Source organism: Bos indicus x Bos taurus, chromosome 29 (assembly GCF_003369695.1).
Source record: "Bos indicus x Bos taurus breed Angus x Brahman F1 hybrid chromosome 29, Bos_hybrid_MaternalHap_v2.0, whole genome shotgun sequence".
Classification (NCBI taxonomy): Eukaryota; Metazoa; Chordata; class Mammalia; order Artiodactyla; family Bovidae; genus Bos; species Bos indicus x Bos taurus.
The window spans coordinates 14,916,910-14,937,058 of NC_040104.1; the positions used below are offsets into that span (position 1 = coordinate 14,916,910).

General features: G+C 39.7%; 1 protein-coding gene and 1 pseudogene across 2 annotated transcripts in view; one reads left to right on the forward strand and one right to left on the reverse strand.

Annotated features, from left to right (window-relative positions):
* PRDM10 (PR/SET domain 10) overlaps nt 1–20,149 on the forward strand; it is a 99,803-nt gene that overhangs the window by 30,918 nt on the left and 48,736 nt on the right. For both annotated transcript variants that reach the window (XM_027531559.1, XM_027531560.1), the window contains exons 2-4: nt 2,559–2,740; nt 5,045–5,209; nt 7,147–7,206. In XM_027531559.1, coding sequence (XP_027387360.1) covers nt 2,672–2,740; nt 5,045–5,209; nt 7,147–7,206 — 294 coding nt within the window. In that variant the 5' untranslated portion in view covers nt 2,559–2,671. The remainder of the gene's footprint in view (nt 1–2,558; nt 2,741–5,044; nt 5,210–7,146; nt 7,207–20,149) is intronic.
* On the reverse strand, nt 16,544–17,834 carry LOC113885843 (annotated as a pseudogene).

A 20,149-nucleotide genomic window follows, 5' to 3' on the forward strand; every position in this document is an offset into this window, starting at 1 on the left:
AAAGAGATGCTGCTTTGTATAGAATCGATACTATGACGCCATTTGTGGTTTGGAGAGGCAGGGAGTATTTATATTTTTGTTTATATACAATATAAATTGCTTGTATAACATATCTTTGGAAGAATAGATAAGAAATCGATACTATGAATTAGTTCTGAAGACTGGTAAGGGATTCCAGGTAGCAAGATTGTCCCCCGTACACCTTTTTGTGCCTTTTGAATTTTGAGGCAACTGAATTTGCCGCCTATTGAAAGTATATAACTAAAAACAAAAGAAATAACAGGCAGCTTGCTAGAAATGAAAACAAATAAGAAGGCATGCTGGGCCGGTGTATTTTCTGAGTATGGGAGTTAAGCCTGCCTCCATCCTCGCTGCATCCCAGTGTCTACTTGGTTGTTTGTGCAGTTGATCAACTAAGTTGAAAAAATAAAATCTCCGATTCCTGTATGGGAAAAGCATAGCATTTTTTTTGCTTGTATTAATTCCTGTTGAAAATAGGTATCCTGAGTCTAACCATGAAGAGACATCAGACAAACTCAAATTAAGGGACCTTCTGAAAAATAAATGGCCTGTGAGTTTGTAATATGTCAAGGTCATGGAGAACTAGGAAAGACTGGGGACTGTTCCCGGTCGGAGGGAACTGACAGGACATGTTGGCAGCGACACGCCGTGCATGAGGCCAGAGTGGACCCTTGGCCAGAAAAAGAGGGCTCTCCTTCTCTGCAAAGGACGGTAATCAGACAATTGGCAAAAGTTGAATGTGGTCTGTAAGTTAGATAATAGCACTGTTAATATCCTGATTTTGATAGAAGTACTGTCGTTCTGTGAGAAAATATCCTTCTTTTAGGAAATAGGCACTTAATAATTTAATAGTAAAGGAGTTTTTTTGCCTGCAACTTACTCTCAAATAGTTAAAAAAAGATGGAAAAGAGAGAGAGAGGATGAAAGAGGAGGAGAGAGAATAATAAAGCAAACCTGGTAAAATGTTAACATTTGGGGGAACAGTGAAGAAATACAGAAATTCTTTGTACTATTTTTGCTGCTTTTCCATCTGAAATTATTTCAAAATAAAAAAGAATTAAACATTTCCAATGTGGAACATTTTCTGATTTTATAATATGGGGCCTCTTGTACAGTTTTTATCTCCTTTTGTACAATTTCGTGATTATCTTCCTGTAGCTCTTTATATTATTGGTGACATTCCTCTGAGTTTCTTAATATTTTTGTTCCTTTTAAAAAATATATAACAACTTTGTTGAAGTTTAATTCACATACTGTACAACTCACCCTCACTATCTTTTTATGTATGCTTAAATAGTACTACTATATAAGGAAGATATGCTTAACAAAAAGGCAACATTGTAGGTGTAACTTACACATGATAAAATTCACCTCTTAACTGAATAGGTTGATGGCTTTTTACATGTGATTTCCCCATGTATCCGCCACCCCAGTCTAGATACAAGATAGAGAACATTACAGCCCCTTTGCTTACAGTCACCTGCTGTTGATGGGGGCATTGTTTGCAGGATCCTCTGGAGGGTGCAGGGCAAGTGTGTGTGGTGGGGCGGCTTCTGTTGGGATGAGGATGCTAGTGATGCACCGAGCCCCTCCCTGGCTCCCGAGAGGCTCCCAGGTGGTTCGGACGTGGCCATTCTGTATCCCAGACACCCCGAGGCTGTGTGTCCCAGTTTCTTTTCTTCCATAGGCCTTATTCTGGTGCATAGCTTCAAAATGTTTCTCAGGTTATTTCACGGTGGAGAAAGTTCTGGCAGGGTTCTGGGCAGTGGTCCTTCTCATCTTTAGTTGAGTGGTGTTCTGAGCAGCTTGGCCTTGCCTGTCTATGATGCCAGTTGCTGGGCCAGCAGAAGGAGGTGTATCAGGCCCGGCTGCCCTGTTAAACAGCAGATCTCACGTGACCTTTAAACCATCAGTGTTTTATCGTCATCAGAAGGGAAGATTGATTACAACATCTGTTTTGGAAAATAGTCATATTTCAAGATATAGGTTTTGTGCCCATTGATGTTTAGTGAGGCTTTGATTTGCCAGCTCATCACTCCTGTATTGACTCCATAGGAAACAGAGTTGGTATCCGTATTCACCAAACTGTGGCCCAGAAAATTTGGCTCCCTCCACCTGCCATTTTCCCTTATTTTGTGACTTTTATTATGCTGCTTTTCATTTTGAGTTGGTGGTATAGGAAGTCAGTGTCTCGACAGGTGTGCAAACAGGGACGAGCTGGCTGAGCCGCAGTAAGATTTGGTGTCAGCCCAGCGCTTGACTGACTTGGGGGCCTTGTCATCCTCCTCCTGGGGAGAACTAGGGACCACACTCAGTGTGATGAAGGCTCCATCCACCTGGCATGGGCCCAGAGCAGAACGTGCATGCAGTACATTGTGTCATTTTTACATATAATTTCTCCATTTTCACCTTTTTTGCCCAGGTGTGTTATCTCTTACAAAGCTTTCTTTTTTTTTTTTCCTCTTTGTGGCTGAGACTGTAACTTATTAAAACACATTCATGTATTTAAGTCTTGGGTCCTGTTCTCTTTTTCTCAGGCACGCTGCAGAGAGGCCTTCCTGTCCCTGACGAGCACGTGCATGGGAGACAGATGACTGTCCTTCACCCTGCACAACTCTAGGTGCCTGGGCCGCTGTCCAGCCGAGAGGGGATGGATTCCAAAGATGAAGGCTCACACGTGTGGCCCCCGGCTGCAGAGCACGAGGAGAACGCTGCGCAGGTGAAAAGTGCTCTCCCAGCTGGGCACTGACCGCGGTGTTTTAGTTGGTAGAGTTTGCTGACAGCTAGAGAAATAGCAGCTCCTGTATAGTGATGTGGGGCAAGGAGGGAGCTGATGGGCAGACGTGGTACTCAAGGAATGGGCAGCATTTCAGCGCTTCGAATCCTCCATCTGCATGGTCGCTGTGATTTCAAGAAGCTACATACCACCCATGGGCTTCTCTGCCTTTCCCCCAACTTACTGTCATAATCCTCTTCACTGCTCCATTTTATTTCATGGTGAAAGCTTCAAACTGCAGGGTTTCTTTTATGTTATCCAGGAAAGGGTTTTGATTTTTTGTGTGTAGTGAAGTACAAGGTATGTCTATAAAGTGAGTGGCTTTTCCTTTTCTTTTCAAATTCAGAATGTAAACTTCTCATTGAAAGTTGTCCCAGTGAATCAACAGCTCTGGAGGTTAGTCATTTATTCAGATATCGCTCTACTAACCAGCTACACATTCTTTTGACTGTCCTTAGCAAAAGTGAATCTCTGCGTTTTTGGTATGGATTTGAATTTTGGTAAGAGTCAGCAGTCATAGGGAGCCACATTTTATATGTGACCAAAGTATGAAACTTCATTGTATAGCATTATAATATATATGTAATTTCATTTTCATCAAATTACATAACCATAGTTGTTCAGTTGCTAAGTAATCAGAAACTTTATATTGAAGCCTTTAAATACACATATTATGTTTGATTTACATAGTATAACTAATGTTACAGTACATAAAATCAGTCATCAGATATGATTTAAAAGTCTGTGTCTGAATACTGAGAAAAAGGTACCAGAGAAGCTTCCAGCAGAATAATTCAGAATGCTGTTTTGGTTCTCATGGAAGCTATCTGGAAGGCTACTTTCATATAGCTATATATTTTGGGGTACTTTGTTTATAAAGAAAAATGTAGTCCATTAATAAATAGGGTCCACATTTGCAGGTAATCAGACAGTAGGCAGCAGAGCTCAGCATCCTTTGTTGCACCCCATCCTTGCAATATTTCTTCCCCCATCCAGGAATCCTGGTTTAGCCAAGTACTTGGTGATGAAGACCAAGTTGAAGAGTTTGGATAACTCTCAAGGAAAAAATTTTTTTTCTTTTTTAAGCACTGAGACTAGTTAAAGATTTTGATGTTAATGAACAAATCTAAACTCACAAAATTATCTTGCAGCACTTAAAATTGCACAGATATTTCAGAAGCCCAGTTCTTGTGCAAATTGTATCTTCATGGGCAGAGCAGATTTATGTAGAAGCTGGGGTGATCACTTAGTGCTAAAGTGGAAGTCTGTTTTATTTACATGGTGCTTGACTGCATCTTGTCTCCAGTTTTCTTTCTGTGGGTTGAATTAGCTTATGTCATCTTTGGGATCTGTTCTCCACTGGAAAAAACTGAAGTAAAAAATTATGTGTAAAGCCAAGACAGTATGAGTAAAGATTCCGACCTAAGAGGGCCTGACTTCAATATCAGCACATAAATTATTTCTCTCCCAAATGCGTGCTTTGACCATCTGCTTTGTACCTTCAATATCAGACACTAGGCTGTGTGCCAACCTGCAGGAACTCAAACCTCCAAAGCTGACTGCTCAGAAAGCACTTTACAGAATCAGTTTCTGCTTTACTTCTTCATAGACAGAAAATTATTTCCCCTGGTGACAACTGAAATAGTTATCCAAAACCCCTGAAAAGTACATTCTCAGAATTTTTTGTGTCCTACTTGGCAAAGAAAAGTTCTGTTACATTCACCAAGTCAGCAGACATTCACCCCTTGCCTACAGAACAGCGGTGGAGGACAGAAGAATTTGTACGAAAGCAAGTGACCTTGTTTTACTGTGTTTGCCAAAAGGCACTCTTTGTTAGAAAGTGGAATTTTTATGACATGTTGAAAGCAACTGACTTTTGAGTCTTGACATATTTTTCCACCTTACAGAATAATCCGTGTTTTGTAGTTTGGTAGTGTTGTCCATCAGGAATCTTCTGCCACGTTTCTTCTCAGCACGCCCCAAAAGAGAGACCTGCAGTTGATATTTGAAGCAAAGGGGTGTTTAAATCGGTTGCCTAATATTAAGTAAAAGTCAATGAGAAGGTCCTTGGATCCCTTTGCCAAGTCACTGACTCAGCACAGATGATCCATTCGTTCATCGTGTTCTCCTTTCATGGGGATCTTTTAGGAATGCAAGTGTGTGGTGTTCTCGGTCAGTTCCCCGTCTTTGTGCTACAGGGTGGCTTCCACAAGGGTGATCACTTTGTACTTGCTGCTTTTTGCCCAGGTGCATTTTGTTCCAGACGCTGGAACTGTGGCCCAGATCGTCTACACCGATGACCAGGTCCGTCCGCCACAGCAGGTGGTGTACACGGCAGATGGTGCCTCCTACGCCTCCGTGGATGGTCCTCAGCACACACTGGTCTACATCCATCCCGTGGAAGCTGCGCAGGCACGTTGGGACCATGGTTGATGGCTTGTTTGTTAATCTGTTAATTCAGCCCTTAGGTTTACGCTCTGCCAGTCACTGTGCTGCTGCCAGCTGATGCAGGAAATATGCAGATAAGATGTGTGCTCTCAAGGAGCTTATAACCATCGTGGCAAAGGAAGATGTGGTTTATTTATTTAAATTAAATGTTAAATATAAGGAGTTAGAGCACTAACCTGGAATGAGGTCTTTTCCCCACTGACTGTTGATATCGATTGATTATTATTATAAACAAGATTATCAGCCTGTTACTTTTCCTAAGTGTCAAGAACCAGGCCAAACATGGCATTTATTTCTGTGTAATTTAATCAAGATGAATCTCAGTGGAAACATGCACATTATTTCAGTTAAACGTGTAAGTGAGGGATCCTACTAGCTTGTTAACGGCTATTTACTAATAATTTATTGATTTTTAGGACTGTTATAGAAGTGAGGGTAAAAGCTGTACAATTATAACTGCTTTCATTTTTTTTGCTAGTGACTCTGAGTGTTGGTTTCCAAATGCATAACAGGAATATCCCCCAATATATAAATGTTACTTTGTATTTTTAGCACTTTATAATGTACATAGCACTTTAAAATATATTAGAAATCAGTTCCATTGTTTTTTGTTAAAAAAAAATTTTTTTTTTAACGTGGACCATTTTTGAAGTCTTCATTGAATTTGTTACAATATTGCTTCTGTTTTTATGCTTTCGGTTTTTTGGCTGAGAGGCATGTGGGATCTTAGCTCCCCCAACCAGGACTGAACCTGCAGCCCTGCATTGGAAGGTGGTCTTAACCATTGGCCCTCCAGGGAAGTCCCCAGTTCCGTAGTTTTTGTAGTAGGATCCTGGTAATAAAAATTTGCCCTCATGCAATATTTAATCAGGAGACCCAAAGTACTCCCAAGAAGAAATGAGACCCACCTAATAAATGCCTTTCAAGTCTATATAAAGGTAAAATTGCCTGATAGTCAGATGTTACTTTTGGAATAGCCCTTCTCAGTTTTAGTCCCCCAGCTGTACTGAAATAAGAACATCTAGATTATGTAAAGAATGTCCTGTGCCCGACTTTTAAATCATTACTATGTTACTAAATGTCTGAGTTATGATAGTTTTTAAACGTCAAATATAAGAAATCAGAAGCTCGCTAAAATTCTCTTTTATAGTTTTCTGGAATCAGCACTTAACCATGGTTCCTATGACCATAAATTTGCTAAAGCCTTAGGCAAATTAGAGTCATTTAAAAGTTTTAGAGCAAAGAATACTTTTTTGGATTGGAGATTTCTTGTGGTGTCCTGGCTAAAATAATTTTGAAGGTTTTCCTTCTTTAGTTATCATGACTGTCAGCCAAATAATGTTTATAATGAGAACTTTGAAAATTATGATCTTACTGGCTTTATCCAAAAAAGAGTCTATGGAACATTAAATGCAATTTATTTATTTATTTTCTACATCTGCTGAGTGTGCATTTACATTGGAAGGAGTTGTAATCCTTGGGTATACAGTATTCTTCTCTTTGTTAGTGTATCTCCAACCATTTTCATTTAATTGCAAGTCTACCCCTATGACAGAGTGTTACGTGAGAATGCATGCCCCCTTGTTCACGGAATGCCTTTTTAATTAACTGTGACATTCAATCTCAGGAGAGGCTTTGCTTTAGAGTAAAATCACGAAGTGTGCAGTGTGTTAGCCAATGGAGAGGGTTAGCTTTTACAATCTCTTTGAAGACATATAAATGAAAGGCTTTAGCAAAATATAGGATTACTGTCTTCATCTTCTTTATTAATGAAAGATTATTACTAGCTATTTGACAGAAACTCTCTCAGGAATTGGTGCTTAGCAGTAGGATAATTTTTCCTGCACAGACAAGCTGTCTAAAGATCTATTGATAAGTTTTTGTCGTTGTTGTTTGTTTAGACGCTGTTTACAGACCCAGGCCAAGTAGCTTATGTCCAACAGGATGCTACAGCTCAGCAGGTAATGAGTTGCTTTTTTGCCTTCTTGTTATTTCAGGGTAATATTATGAAGGTACCCTCTCCTGGAATACCCCCAACCCTCTGCACTGCGCATTCTCTGAAAGTCTGTGTCTCGTGTGTTTAGAATATTCTCGATGTCTGTTAATGAAGACAAAGCAGAACACGACATTAACACACTCCAACCAGTGTGTATTGAAATACTTTGGTAATACAAAAATGATCTGTCAGGGAAATTTAAGCATTAAATTAAAATAAGGATATTAATTGGGTATTGGTCCAAGCTCCAAAGAATAATCCTGAGTTTCAAAAGTGCCTGTGGAAATTCGGAAACATTTTAGTACTTGTTCTTTTTTTTTTGATTATTGACTTACATTTGATTTGTAATGTTGTGTTAGTTTCAGGTGTAGAGCAAAGTGATTCAGTTATCTCTATATTTATATTATATGTATTCTTTCTTAATGTTCTTTTCTTTATGGTTTATTACAGGATTCTGAATATAGTTCCATGTGCTATATAGTAGGATCTTGTCGTCTATCTGTTTTTTATTTATGCCCACCCCTCTCTCCCCTTTGGTAACTATAAGTCTGTTTTCTAAGTCTGTGAGTCTGTTTCTGTTTTGTAAATAAATTCATTTGTATCACATTTAGAGTCCACATATATGATCTCATATGATACTTGTCTTTCTCTGACTTAGTACGATAATCTATTTTAAAATATTGGGGTAAAATTCCTGCTTAAATTGCCTATACCCTTAATGGCAACTTTCTCCCTTTTAGTTTCTGAGAATTGAGATTCTTCTTGGTTTTCTTTAAAAACATTTCTTTTTTTTTTTACCTCTATTTCTAATATATCCTGCTTGACTTTGAGGGATGTCTTCCTTATTTTTCTTCTGGTTGTGAAAGTGATAAAGAAGGTACACAAGCTTAACAATTGTCAGTCCTACCCTAAAAAGAATGTGACTCCAAATAGTTGTATTTTCACGATGGCTAGTATGACTGTTATTCAGCTGTACCACTGAGTGTCATGAGTGATTTTTAAGTAAGCTTACTCATCAGTAAGCACTTTTTGCTTTTCAGATTTCTTAGTAGGTGATTTGGATACTTCCATTTTATTTTATTAGTACGTTTTAAATCAATGGGGCTTTGTTATTCTGTTTTACTTTTGACTGTGCTGTGCAGCGTGTGCAATCTTAGTTCCTCTGTGAGGGGTTGGACCTGTGCTACCTGCAGTGCAAGTGCAGAGTCTTAGTCACTGGACTGCCAGGGAAGTCCTTGGATAATTATATTTTAAAATTTGAAAAGTGGACAGTATTTGGGTTAATATTATTTATGGAATCTAGAGAAAATCAGGAGTCTTTGTCGTATCACTTACGGTTGAATTTATTCCTGATTGCTAGTGACCTACAATTTTGTGAGGTCTGTCAACTTGAATGAGAGTTTGTCTTAGTACATTGGGGCTACTATAACAAAATATCATACATAGCATATGTGCCTTTGCTCAGTTGCTCAGTCATGTCCAACTCTTTTCCATCCCATGGACTGTAGCCCATCAGGCTCCTCCGTCCATAGGAATTTCCCAGTCAAGAATACTGGAGTGGGTTGCCATTTCCTTCCGGGATCTCCTGTGTCTCTTGAATTGGCCGGCAGATTCTTTACTGCTGAGCTACCTGGGAAGCTCCTACCATATACTGAGTGGATTATAAACAACAGAAATTTATTTCTTACAGTTCTGGAGTTTGGGAAGTCAAGACCAAGGTGCAATAGATTTGTTGTCTGGTGAGAACCCTCTTCTTATTCACAGATGGCTGACTTCTTGCTGTGCCCTCCATGGCAGACAGGGCGATGCTGCCCTCTGGGGTCTTGTAGAAGGGCACTCATCCCACTCATAGGGGCTCCACCCTCATGACCCAATCACCTTTCAGAGGCCCCACCTCCTAACTTCCTCACACTGGGGGTTAGATTTGGACATATGTATAAATTTGGGGAGACACAAATATTTTGTAGCAGAGTTGCTATTTTATTTTAGTAATTTTGTACTAATTAAGTATATTCTTGATAAAGACAAATCATGTTCATTTCTGTGAATATTTATTGATTCTACCAAACAAGCAATGGCTAGATTTAATTCATTTTTACATCTGAAGAGGAAAAACAAAATGAAATGCCTTTGTATTTCTAGATAATTAATTCATTTACTCATTCTTAGAGTAATGATTTTTTTTCATAAAAAAGTTGAAGTAATGCAAAAAAGAAAGTACATAAAAACCGAAACAATATTTCTGCCCAGAAACATCCTCATTAACTTACAGTTGGTAACTATTATTCTAGACTTCTTTCAGACATAAAACAGACAAAAGATAAACAGGGGAAAACTGTGCCCTAAATGCTATTATTAATCTAAATACTTTAAACTTAATTTACTCATGTTTTCCTAACCCGCCTTGAGCTCTGGTCCCCTCAGGCTTCACCTCCTGCTGTGATAACCTGACTCAGCACACTGGTCCTTCCCCCGCTTCTCTCCCTCACTGTTTGGGATTTGTTGTGTTATTATTATAACTAATACATTTCTGTTCTATTCAGTAACCACAGCTATTTAGAATTCTTCTCTATTATCTCCTAGCATTTACTTTTGTAGAAATCTTGAGTCTAATTTTGATTATTTTCCTCATTCCTTCTCTATCTTAATGCCTGTTTGAGTCTTTCTTTATCCTTGAAGTTTTTCTTTGAAGTCTAGTGACTTCACCAGCACGTGAATCAGAATTCCCTAGGACAGGGTGTGTCCTTTTGATGGATAGGTTAAGACTCTATTTTGGGAACATTTTCATCTATTAGATTTTTGAATATCTTTTTAGTTTCATTGGATGTGTTCATTTTCCCAGGAATATCAATGTGAGTATATTGGTTTTACTTTCTGAACCTAACATTTTCTCTGATCATTTTTACATCTATTCTTTTCCATTTTATTTGTGTAATTTATTTTGTGTCCCTCATATTTCCTTATCATTTTTTTAAGCTTTCTGATTAAACTATAACATATACATCAGTCAGTTCAGTTCAGTTCAGTCGCTCAGTCGTGTCCGACTCTTTGCGACCCCATGAATCGCAGCACGCCAGGCCTCCCTGTCCATCACAAACTCCTGGAGTTCACTCAGACTCAAGTCCATCGAGTCAGTGATGCCATCCAGCCATCTCATCCTCTGGCGTCCCCTTCTCCTCCTGCCCCCAATCTCTCCCAGCATAAGAGTCTTTTCCAATGAGTCAGCTTTTCGCATGAGGTGGCCAAAGTACTGGAGTTTCAGCTTCAGCATCATTCCCTCCAAAGAAATCCCAGGGCTGATCTCCTTCAGAATGGACTGGTTGGATCTCCTTGGAGTCCAAGGGACTCTCAAGAGTCTTCTCCAACACCACAGTTCAAACGCATCAATTCTTCGGTGCTCAGCCTTCTTCACAGTCCAACTCTCACATCCATATATGACCACAGGAACATATACATAGAAAAGTACAAAAAATTATAAGCAGTAATGCAATGATATGAAGTAAGCATACTTTGTAACCAACACCCAGATTAAATAACAGAACATTACCATCTCCTAAAGGCTTCCCAGCTGGCTCAGGGTAAAGAATCTGCCTGCCAATGCAGGAGATGCAAGGGATGAAGGTTCAATACCTGGGTCAGGAAGATCTCCTGGAGTAGGAAATGGCAACTCACTCCAGTATTCTTGCCTGGAAAGTTCCGTGGACAGAGGAATCTGGTGGGCTACAATCTGTGGGGTCAAAAAGAGTCAGATACACACACATACACACACACCCCATCTCCTAAAAGCCATCCTTATGCTTCCTGCTAATTACTGCTCCTTCCCTTCTCGCCAAAGGTTACAGACCTTAGACTCGTTTTCCATTGTTTTGAACTTTATGTAAGTGGAATCCCTTAGTATGGTTTCCTTTCTGTTTTGTTCTCTTGTTTACCATTGTGCTTGGGAGAGTCGTGTAGTTCATGCTGTTTGGTGTGGCTGTGGTTATTTCTCCTTCTGTTTTTATAGCTGTATCATGTTCAGTTTTATGAGTGTACCACAATTTATCCGGGAGTGTGATCCCACCTCTACTAAGTTCTTCAAGAGTTTCTTGTCCCTTTGCTTTTCCATGCTTCCCTGGTGGCTCAGCTGGTAAAGAATCTGCCCATAATGGGGGAGAACTGGGATCGATCCCTGGGTTGAGAAGATCCTCTGGAGAAGGGAAAGGCTACCCGCTCTAGTATTCTGACCTGGAGAACTCCACGGACTGTATAGTCCACGGGGTCGCAAAGAGTTGGACACGACTGAGCGACTTTCACTTTCACAACAATTTCACTTGCTTTTCCATACACATTGTAGAATCAGCCTGGAAGTTTCCACCAAAGTCCTATGGGAAATTTATTGGCATTTCATTGTACCTATGGGTCAGTTTGTGAAAAACTGACATCTTATTTAATATTAAGTCTTCTAATCTGTGAATATGTTCTATCCCTGAATTTTATTTATCTATTTTTAACATTTGTATAGAAATATAGTTGATTGACAGTGTTGTGTGTCAAGTGTACAGCACAGTGATTGAGTTGCACATACATGTATAAATATGTGTATTCTTTTTTTTACATTCTCTTCCATTGTATCTTATTATAAGCTATTGAATATAGGTCTCTGTGCTACACAGTAGGTCCTTGTTGGTTATCTATTTTATATATAGCGGTATCCCTGAGTTTTAAATGAAAGTTCAGAAATTGTCTTATGGGTAGAGGTCTTTCAATAGATTTACTGTTAGATATTTGGTGTCTTTTGATGGTATTTTAAATTATGGTATAATTTTAAAAAATTTCATTTTCTAAGTTACAGTTCAATTTTCTTGGTAAATAATTATGTTGTCTATGAATACTGACATTTTTACTTCTTTGCAGTCCTTATATCTTTTTTCCCTTTGGTTTTATTGAGATATAATTGACATATAGCAATGTATTATAAGTTTAAGGTGTACAGCATAATGATTTGACTTACATGCATCATGAAACGGTTGCCACAGTAAGTTTAGTGAACATCCATCATCTCCAAAATTTAAAAAAAATCGAAAAAAAACCTTTTTTTGGTGATGAGAACTCTTAGGATTTACTCTCTTAACTGCTTTTGTGTATAACACACAGCAGTGTTAATTTTATTTATCATACTATTCATTACACTCCTGCTGCTGCTGTTGCTAAGTCACTTTAGTTGTGTCCGACTCTGTGCGACCCCATAGATGGCAGCCCACCAGGCTCCCCCGTCCCTGGGATTCTCCAGGCAAGAACACTGGAGTGGGTTGCCATTTCCTTCTCCAATGCATGAAAGTGAAAAGCGAAAGTGAAGCCGCTCAGTCGTGTCCGACTCTCAGCGGCCCCATGGACTGCAGCCCACCAGGTTCCTCCACCCATGGGATTTTCCAGGCAAGAGTACTGGAGTGGGGTTCACTCCTAGGACTTACCTGTTTTGTAGGTGGAACTTTGTATGTTTTGACCACCTTCATCCATTCCCCCTTCCCCCCACCCACCGCCTCTGGTAACCACATGTATGATCTCTTTTTATATGAGTCCGTTTTTTTTTTTTTTTTTTAATTAGAATATAATTACTTGACAAAGTTGTATTAGTTTCTGCTATACAACAACACGAATCAGCTCTATGTATAAATACATCCCCTCCCTCTTGAGCCTCCCTCCATCCCCCAGTCCCACCCCTCTAGGTTATCACAGAGCACCACGCTGAGCTCCCTGTGCTCGGCTTGGGAACCTAGTAGGTTCCCACTGGCCATCTGTTTTATACACAGTGATGTATTTACATCAGTGCTACTCCCTCAGTTCTTCCTACCCTCTCCTTTCCTGCTGTGTCCGTAAGGCCAGTCTCTACGTCTGCATCTCTATTCCTGCCCTGCAAATAGGTTCATCAGTAGCATTTTTCTAGACTCCACATATATGCGTTAGTACACGATATTTGTTTTTCTGTTTCTGACTTCCTTCACTCTGTATGGGAGGCTCTAGGTTCATCCACATCACTACAACTGATTCAATTTCATTCCTTTTTATGGTTGAGTAATATTCCATTGTATACACGTACCACAGCTGCTTTACCCATTCATCTGTTGATGGATGTCTAGGTTGCTTCCATGTCCTGGCTATTGTAAATAGTGCTGCAGTAAAAAAATACAGATGTCTTTTTGAGTTGTGGTTTTCTCGGAGTACATGCCCAGGACTGGGATTGCTGGGTCATATGGAAGCGCAGGGTTTACTTTATTTGGTTTTGAAGTATAATTGACCTACAACACTGGGTTAGTTCCTGTTACACAACATAGTGATTTTTTCCTATATATTTCATATATTCCAGGATGTCTAGTTATAACATGTCACCATACAAAGATACTGTGTACTGACTGTATTCCCCACACTGCACTTTTCATACCGATGACTCATTTATTTTGCAGCTAAGAATCTGTATCCCTTAATTTGCCATACCTATTTCTTTCCATCCCCCACCCTCTGCTACTCTAGTAACTTTGTTCTCTGTCTCTAACTGTTTCTATTTTGTAATGTTTGCTCATTTATGTCTTTCCTTTTTATTTCTTCTTTTGTTCCCCTTTGCTCTGCTGACTAGCTTACGTCTTTCGTTTTTATTTCTTCTTTTGTTCCCCTTTGCTCTGCTGGCTAGGATCTCCAATCCATTAGTGAATGGAGTTGGTGCCGGTAGATGTGAGGGTTTCTCATTTTCCTTCCTGATTGCAGAGGGAAAACTTTCACTACTTCACTATGAAGAATGATGTTTAGTGCAGGGATTTTTTTTTCTTTCGGCTGTACCACATGGCACGTAGGATCTTAGTTCCCCAACCAGGGACTGAGCCTTCACCCCCTTCAGTGGAAGCATGGAGTCTTAACTGCTGCATCACTAGGGAAGTCCTCTCGTGCAGGCAGGATTTTTATAAAAAGAACACGTCAATGAAGAAAGCTCCCTTTATGGTTTTTAATGAATGTTTATTATTGATTGATGTTGATTGTTATTCATGGATGTTGATTTTTACCAAATGCTTTTTTTTAATCTGTTGAGATTTTTCTCTTCATTGTTAATAGGGTAGATTATATTAACTGATATTTAAAAGTTAAGTCACAGACTTACCTAGTGGATCAATCAGTAAAGAATCCACCTAAGTATCTGCCTGCAATGTAGGAGACGCCAGTTCGATCCCTGGGTCAGAAAGATTCCCTGGAGAAGGAAATGGCAACCCACTCCAGTATTCTTGCCGGGAGAATCCCATGGATAGAGAAGCCTGGCTGGCTACAGTCCACTGGGGTCTCAAGACTCAGACACAACTTAGTGACTAAACCACCTCAAAAGTTAAGCCAGCCTTTCTTTCTATAATAAACTCCTTTTCTTGTATGTTTGGATTTGGTTTGCTGATATTTTGTTTGGGGTTTTGTGTTTTTATTTACAAGTTCATTGTATTTTTAACCACTTTATTTGATTTTTTTTTTCTTTTAAAGTAGCTTTCATCTTGATATTTTTTTCTTTTAATAACATCCTGGAAAGCTGTATCATCATTTTTGTTGGCGTTACAGTGTTCTATTATGGGGATTTACTATCATTCATATTCTTCAACTATTGTTTGTATCAGTTTAGTCACTCAATTGTGTCTTTCTCTTTGCGACTGGATGGACTGCAGCACACCAGGCTTCCCTGTCCTTAACCAACTCCCGGAGCTTGGCAAGCTCATGTCCACTGAGTTGATGATGCCATCCAACCATCTCATCCTCTGTCATCCCCTTCTCCTCCTGCCTTCAATATTTTCCAGGATCAGAGTCTTTTCCTATGTGTCAGTTCTTTGCATCAGGTGGCCAAAGTATTGGAGTTTCAGCTTCAGCATCAGTCTTTCCAATGAACATTCAGGACTGATTTCCTTTAGGATGGACTGGTTTGATCTCCTTGCAGACCAAGGGACTCTCAAGAGTCATCTCCAACACCACTGTTCAAAAGCATCAATTCTTTGGCGCTCAGCTTTCTTTACAGTCCAAGTCTCACATCCATACATGACTACTGGAAGAACCATAGCTTTGGCTAGATGGGCCTTTGTTGGCAAAGTAATGTCTATGATTTTTAATATGCTGTCTAGGTTGGTCATAGCTTTTCTTCCAAGGAGCAAGCTTCTTTTAATTTCATGGCTGCAGTCACCATCTGCAGTGATTTTGGAACCCAAGAAAATAAAAGTCTGTTACTGTTTCCACTGTTTTCCCATCTATTTGCCGTGAAGTGATGGGGCCGGATGCCATGATCTTTGTTTATTGAATGTTGAGTTTTAAGTCAGATTTTTCACTCTCCTGTTTCACTTTCATCAAGAGGCTCTTTAGTTTATCTTCACTTTCTGCCTTAAGGGTGGTGTCATCTGCATATCTGAGGTTCTTGATATTTCTCCCGGCAATCCTGATTCCAGCTTGTGCTTCATCCAGCCTGGCATTTCACATGATGTACTCCGCACATAAGTTAAAAAACAGAGTGACAATATACAGCCTCGACATACTCCTTTCCGAATTTGGAACCAGTCTGTCGTTCCATGTCCAGTTCTAACATTTGCTTCTTGACCTGCATACAGATTTCTCAGGAGGCAGGTCAGGTGGTCTGGTATTCCCACCTCTTGAAGAATTTTCCAGTTTGTTGTGATCTACACAGTCAAAGGCTTTGGTGTAATCAATAAAGCAGAAGTAGATGCTTTTCTGGGATTCTTGTTTTCTTCTGTGATCCAACGAGTGTTGGCAATTGAATTTGTGGTTCCTCTGCCTTTTCTAAACCCAGCTTGAACATCTGGAAGTTCATGGCTCACGTACTGCTGAAGCCTGGCTTGGAGAATTTTGAGCATTTACTAGCGTGTGAGATGAGTGCAATTGTGTGGTAGTTTGAACATTCTTTGGCATTGCCCTTCTTTGGCATTGGAATGAAAACTGACCTTGTCCAGTCTTGTGGCCACTGCTGAGTTTTCCAAATTTGCTGGCATATTGAATGTAGCACTTTCACAGCATCATCATTTTAGGATCTGAGATAGCTCAACTGGAATTCCATCACCTCCACAGACTTTGTTCATAGTGATGCTTCCTAAGGCCCGCTTGACTTCGAATTCCAGGATATCTGGCTCTAGGTGAGTGATCACAGTGATCACAGTGATCACAGATCACAGATCACAGATCGAATTCCAGGATATCTGGCTCTAGGTGAGTGATCACAGTGATCACAGTGATCACAGATCACAGATCATGGTTATCTGGGTCATGAAGATCTTTTTTGTATAGTTCCTCTGTGTTTTCTTTTTTTTTTTTTTCTTCTCATAATGATTTCCACAATCCATTTTTATTTCATCTTCATTAAACTCAATCTCAACTATCCAATTGTGCTTGAGGTAGCTGCACAGTAGTTCTATTGCTAGGAAGGTGGCATGTTTCAAAGTTATCACCCGGGTCATTAGGTTAGATTTAGAGGTGAGAGGAAAATGTAGTACCAGTTACACTGTTTGCTCACTTGGCATACAAGTTAAAAACAAAAATCATCCATGTCTTAGTGATTAGAAATACAGTTCTTTTGTGAGCATAGACATAATACAAGGAATCTGTTTCTTTGCATGAAAAGTGGAATCGGTGAAAAAGGACTCATATTCTATCGCTATCTTTTGGTTAACCCGAGTAAGAATGTGCATGAACTCGAGCTTGTGAGCGTACTTTTTCAGCATCTCACAAAGAGCCTGGATGAACCAGGATCTGTACTTTGTGTTTCGCCAGGAAAAGTAACCAGGTGCTGTAGAATATGCATACAAGAAGTCTGCCTCAACTGGTATTTTCTGACAGGCTGTCCTCAGCACCAGTGTCTGTCTCAATACCACAGTCCAGTTCTGTGCCTCGGCAGACCTGAATAATGAAAAGTTTGGGTTTTCCAGCCAGACTTCTGCAACAGTCCCCTCTGAAGAAACTTGCTAATTTTTTCAGATTGACGGGTCCATTGGTTCCAAAAATGATTCCTTCTTCACCATGGCTTCAGTTTAGTTCAGTTCAGTCGCTCAGTCGTGTCCGACTCTTTGCGACCCCATGAATCGCAGCACGCCAGGCTACCGTGGCTTAGAAGCACGCAAATAAACCTGTTCCTTTTGCTATGGTCTTCTTTAGAAACGTTGCTCATTAATTCCAACATTTCTTTACGCGTAAGAACATTTTTAATCCTGACTTCATATTTCAAGTTCGTGAAGGTTTCCCTGAGGTTTGCTGCATCCACGTCTGTACCAGATCAACAGGCCATGCCAGTATTTTCGTGGAAGTTCTTATTATTGATTATTATACATAAACCCATTTCAAGATAATCATTTTGTAACTCTCTTCCAAGGATATTCCAGAGTCCATTGATTTGCTTCCGTGTAAGATCTTTGTCTCTGAAGTTTTAATGGATTTTGAATCCACTGAATTTTCGGTGTTCTCCGTGGATACTTTTTTTACATTCAGCCACCACACTGCAGCTCTGCTGGACTCCACTCCTGGTCTCCCTCTGTGTGTTCTTGCCACCTCTTCTTGCCACCTCTCTGCTTCTGTCAGGTCCATACCATTTCAGTCCTTTATTGTGCCCATCTTTGCATGAAATGTTCCCTTGGTATCTCTAATTTTCTTGAAGAGATCTCTAGTCTTTCCCATTCTATTGTTTTCCTCTATTTCTTTGCACTGATCACTGAGGAAGGCTTTCTTATCTCTTCTTGCTGTTCTTTGGAATTCTGCATTCAAATGGGTACATCTTTCCTTTTCTTCTTTGATTTTAGCTTCTCTCCTTTTCACAGCTATTTGTAAGGCCTCATCAGACAACCATTTTGCCTTTTTGCATTTCTTTTTCTTGGGGATAGTCTTGATCACTGCCTCCTGTACAGTGTTATGAACCTCTGTCCATAGTTCTTCAGGCACTCTGACTATCAGATCTAATCCCTTGAATCTATTTGTCACTTCTACTGTATGATTGTAAGGGATTTGATTTAGGTCATATCTGAATGGTCTAGTGGTTTTCCCTACTTTCTTCAATTTAAGTCTGTATTTTACAATAAGGAGTTATTGCAAATCTGAGCCACAGTCAGTTCCTGGTCTTGTTTTTGCTAACTATATAGAGCTTCTCCATCTTTGGCTATAAAGACTATAATCAGTCTGATTTCGGTATTGACCATCTGGTGATGTGCATGTGTAGAGTCTTGTGTTTTTGGAAGAGGGTGTTTGCTGTGACCAGTATATTCTCTTGGAAAACTCTGTTAGCCTTTGCCCTGCTTCATTCCATACTCCAAGGCCAAATTTGCCTGTTACTCCTGATGTTTCTCTACTCCTACTTCTACATTCCAGTTCCCTATGGAATGCAAGATGAAAAGGACATCTTTTTTGGGTGTTAATTTTAGAAGGTCTTGTACGTCATCATGGAACGGTTCAACTTCAGCTTCTTCAGTGTTACTGGTTGGGGCTTAGACTTGGATTACCGTGATATTGAATGGTTTGCCTTGGACACGAACAGAGATCATTCTGTCATTTTTGAGATTGTACCCAAGTACTGCATTTTGTACTCTTTTGTTGCCTACGAGAGCTACTCCTTTTCGGCTGAGGGATTCTTGCCCACAGTAGTAGATACAATGGTCATCTGAATTAAATTTGCCCATTCCAGTCCATTTTAGTTCACTGATTCCTAAAATGTCGATTGTTTGTATATGTAGGTTCTTTCTTTCTCCCTTCCTTACTTTCTTTTCTGCTAGTATGCAGAACGCTCTCATAGATGTCATATCAGATTATTTCCTTAGAGTAAATTCTCCAAAGAGAAATGATAGAGACTAAAGATATTCACATTTTAAATTATATAAGAACTAAGATTTTTGTGAAAGTGAAGAAAGATACAAATATAAAAATCTCACAAGTTAAATAAAAAGTTTGAATCCTAAATTTGAATTAGAATATCAGTATAAACTCAGGATTTTTTTTCTCTTAAAAATAGGTTTTCTAATTCTGTCCACTGGAAAGATTTGGATGTAGTCATCAGTCCAGTAGCAATGATTCTGTGTGGTCTCTAAATACAGCTTCCCAATGAGAGGAATCAGGGCTACTTAGAAAAATGACAGATTCTAGCTCTGGGGCTGGAGATGTACCTGAAACATCTACCTGAAACATCCTGTCTTATCAGAATGAAAGAAGCAAATACTGATAAAAACTTCTCTCCAGGGTCCTGGGAAAAGAGCTCAAGATGTAACTGAAGAGGCCAAAATGGGGGGTACAATTTGACCCATTAAAAAGGAAAAATATCTCTGATAGATTGAAACACATTACGTATATTTAAAACCCACGAGTTCATACTGATAGGAAAAGAAATACTCTTTGGTCACTTTCTCAGGATGCTAGGAGACCGCAGTGTTATTGGGAAAAGTGGTAAGTGATGGGCACGAATCCAGCCTTTCCCCCGGAATATCCTCGCTTGATGAGGGAAATTTCATTACGGAAGCATCCAGCTAATAAGTGAAAGGGGATGATTGGCTTAAAGCATCACCATTTCTCATCTCCTGTCATCAGGAAAAAGCTGAGGAGGCACTTTGCAGTGAATGGACCAGCTCACCCCCCTGAACACTGTTGACATCACTACAAAGAGAGAATTCATTATGGGGTTCCTGGTCTTGTGTGCCTCCTCTTGTGTTTTACCACATAGGAGGTATTCCTCTTCCTCCCCCCAAATGAAAGCTGAATCTGATCGAGTCTCTAGGCTTCACTGCCAGTGAATAGGAGGCAGAGTCAACAAAGCGGAACAAGTTATAAGGCCACATGGATGCAGTCAGCACAGTCTACACTGTGAGGAGCAGACAAATTGCAGAGAAAAAGAAGAGAAAGAGAACTTACTGATTAAAGAGACGTCAGAGACGTATCAATCA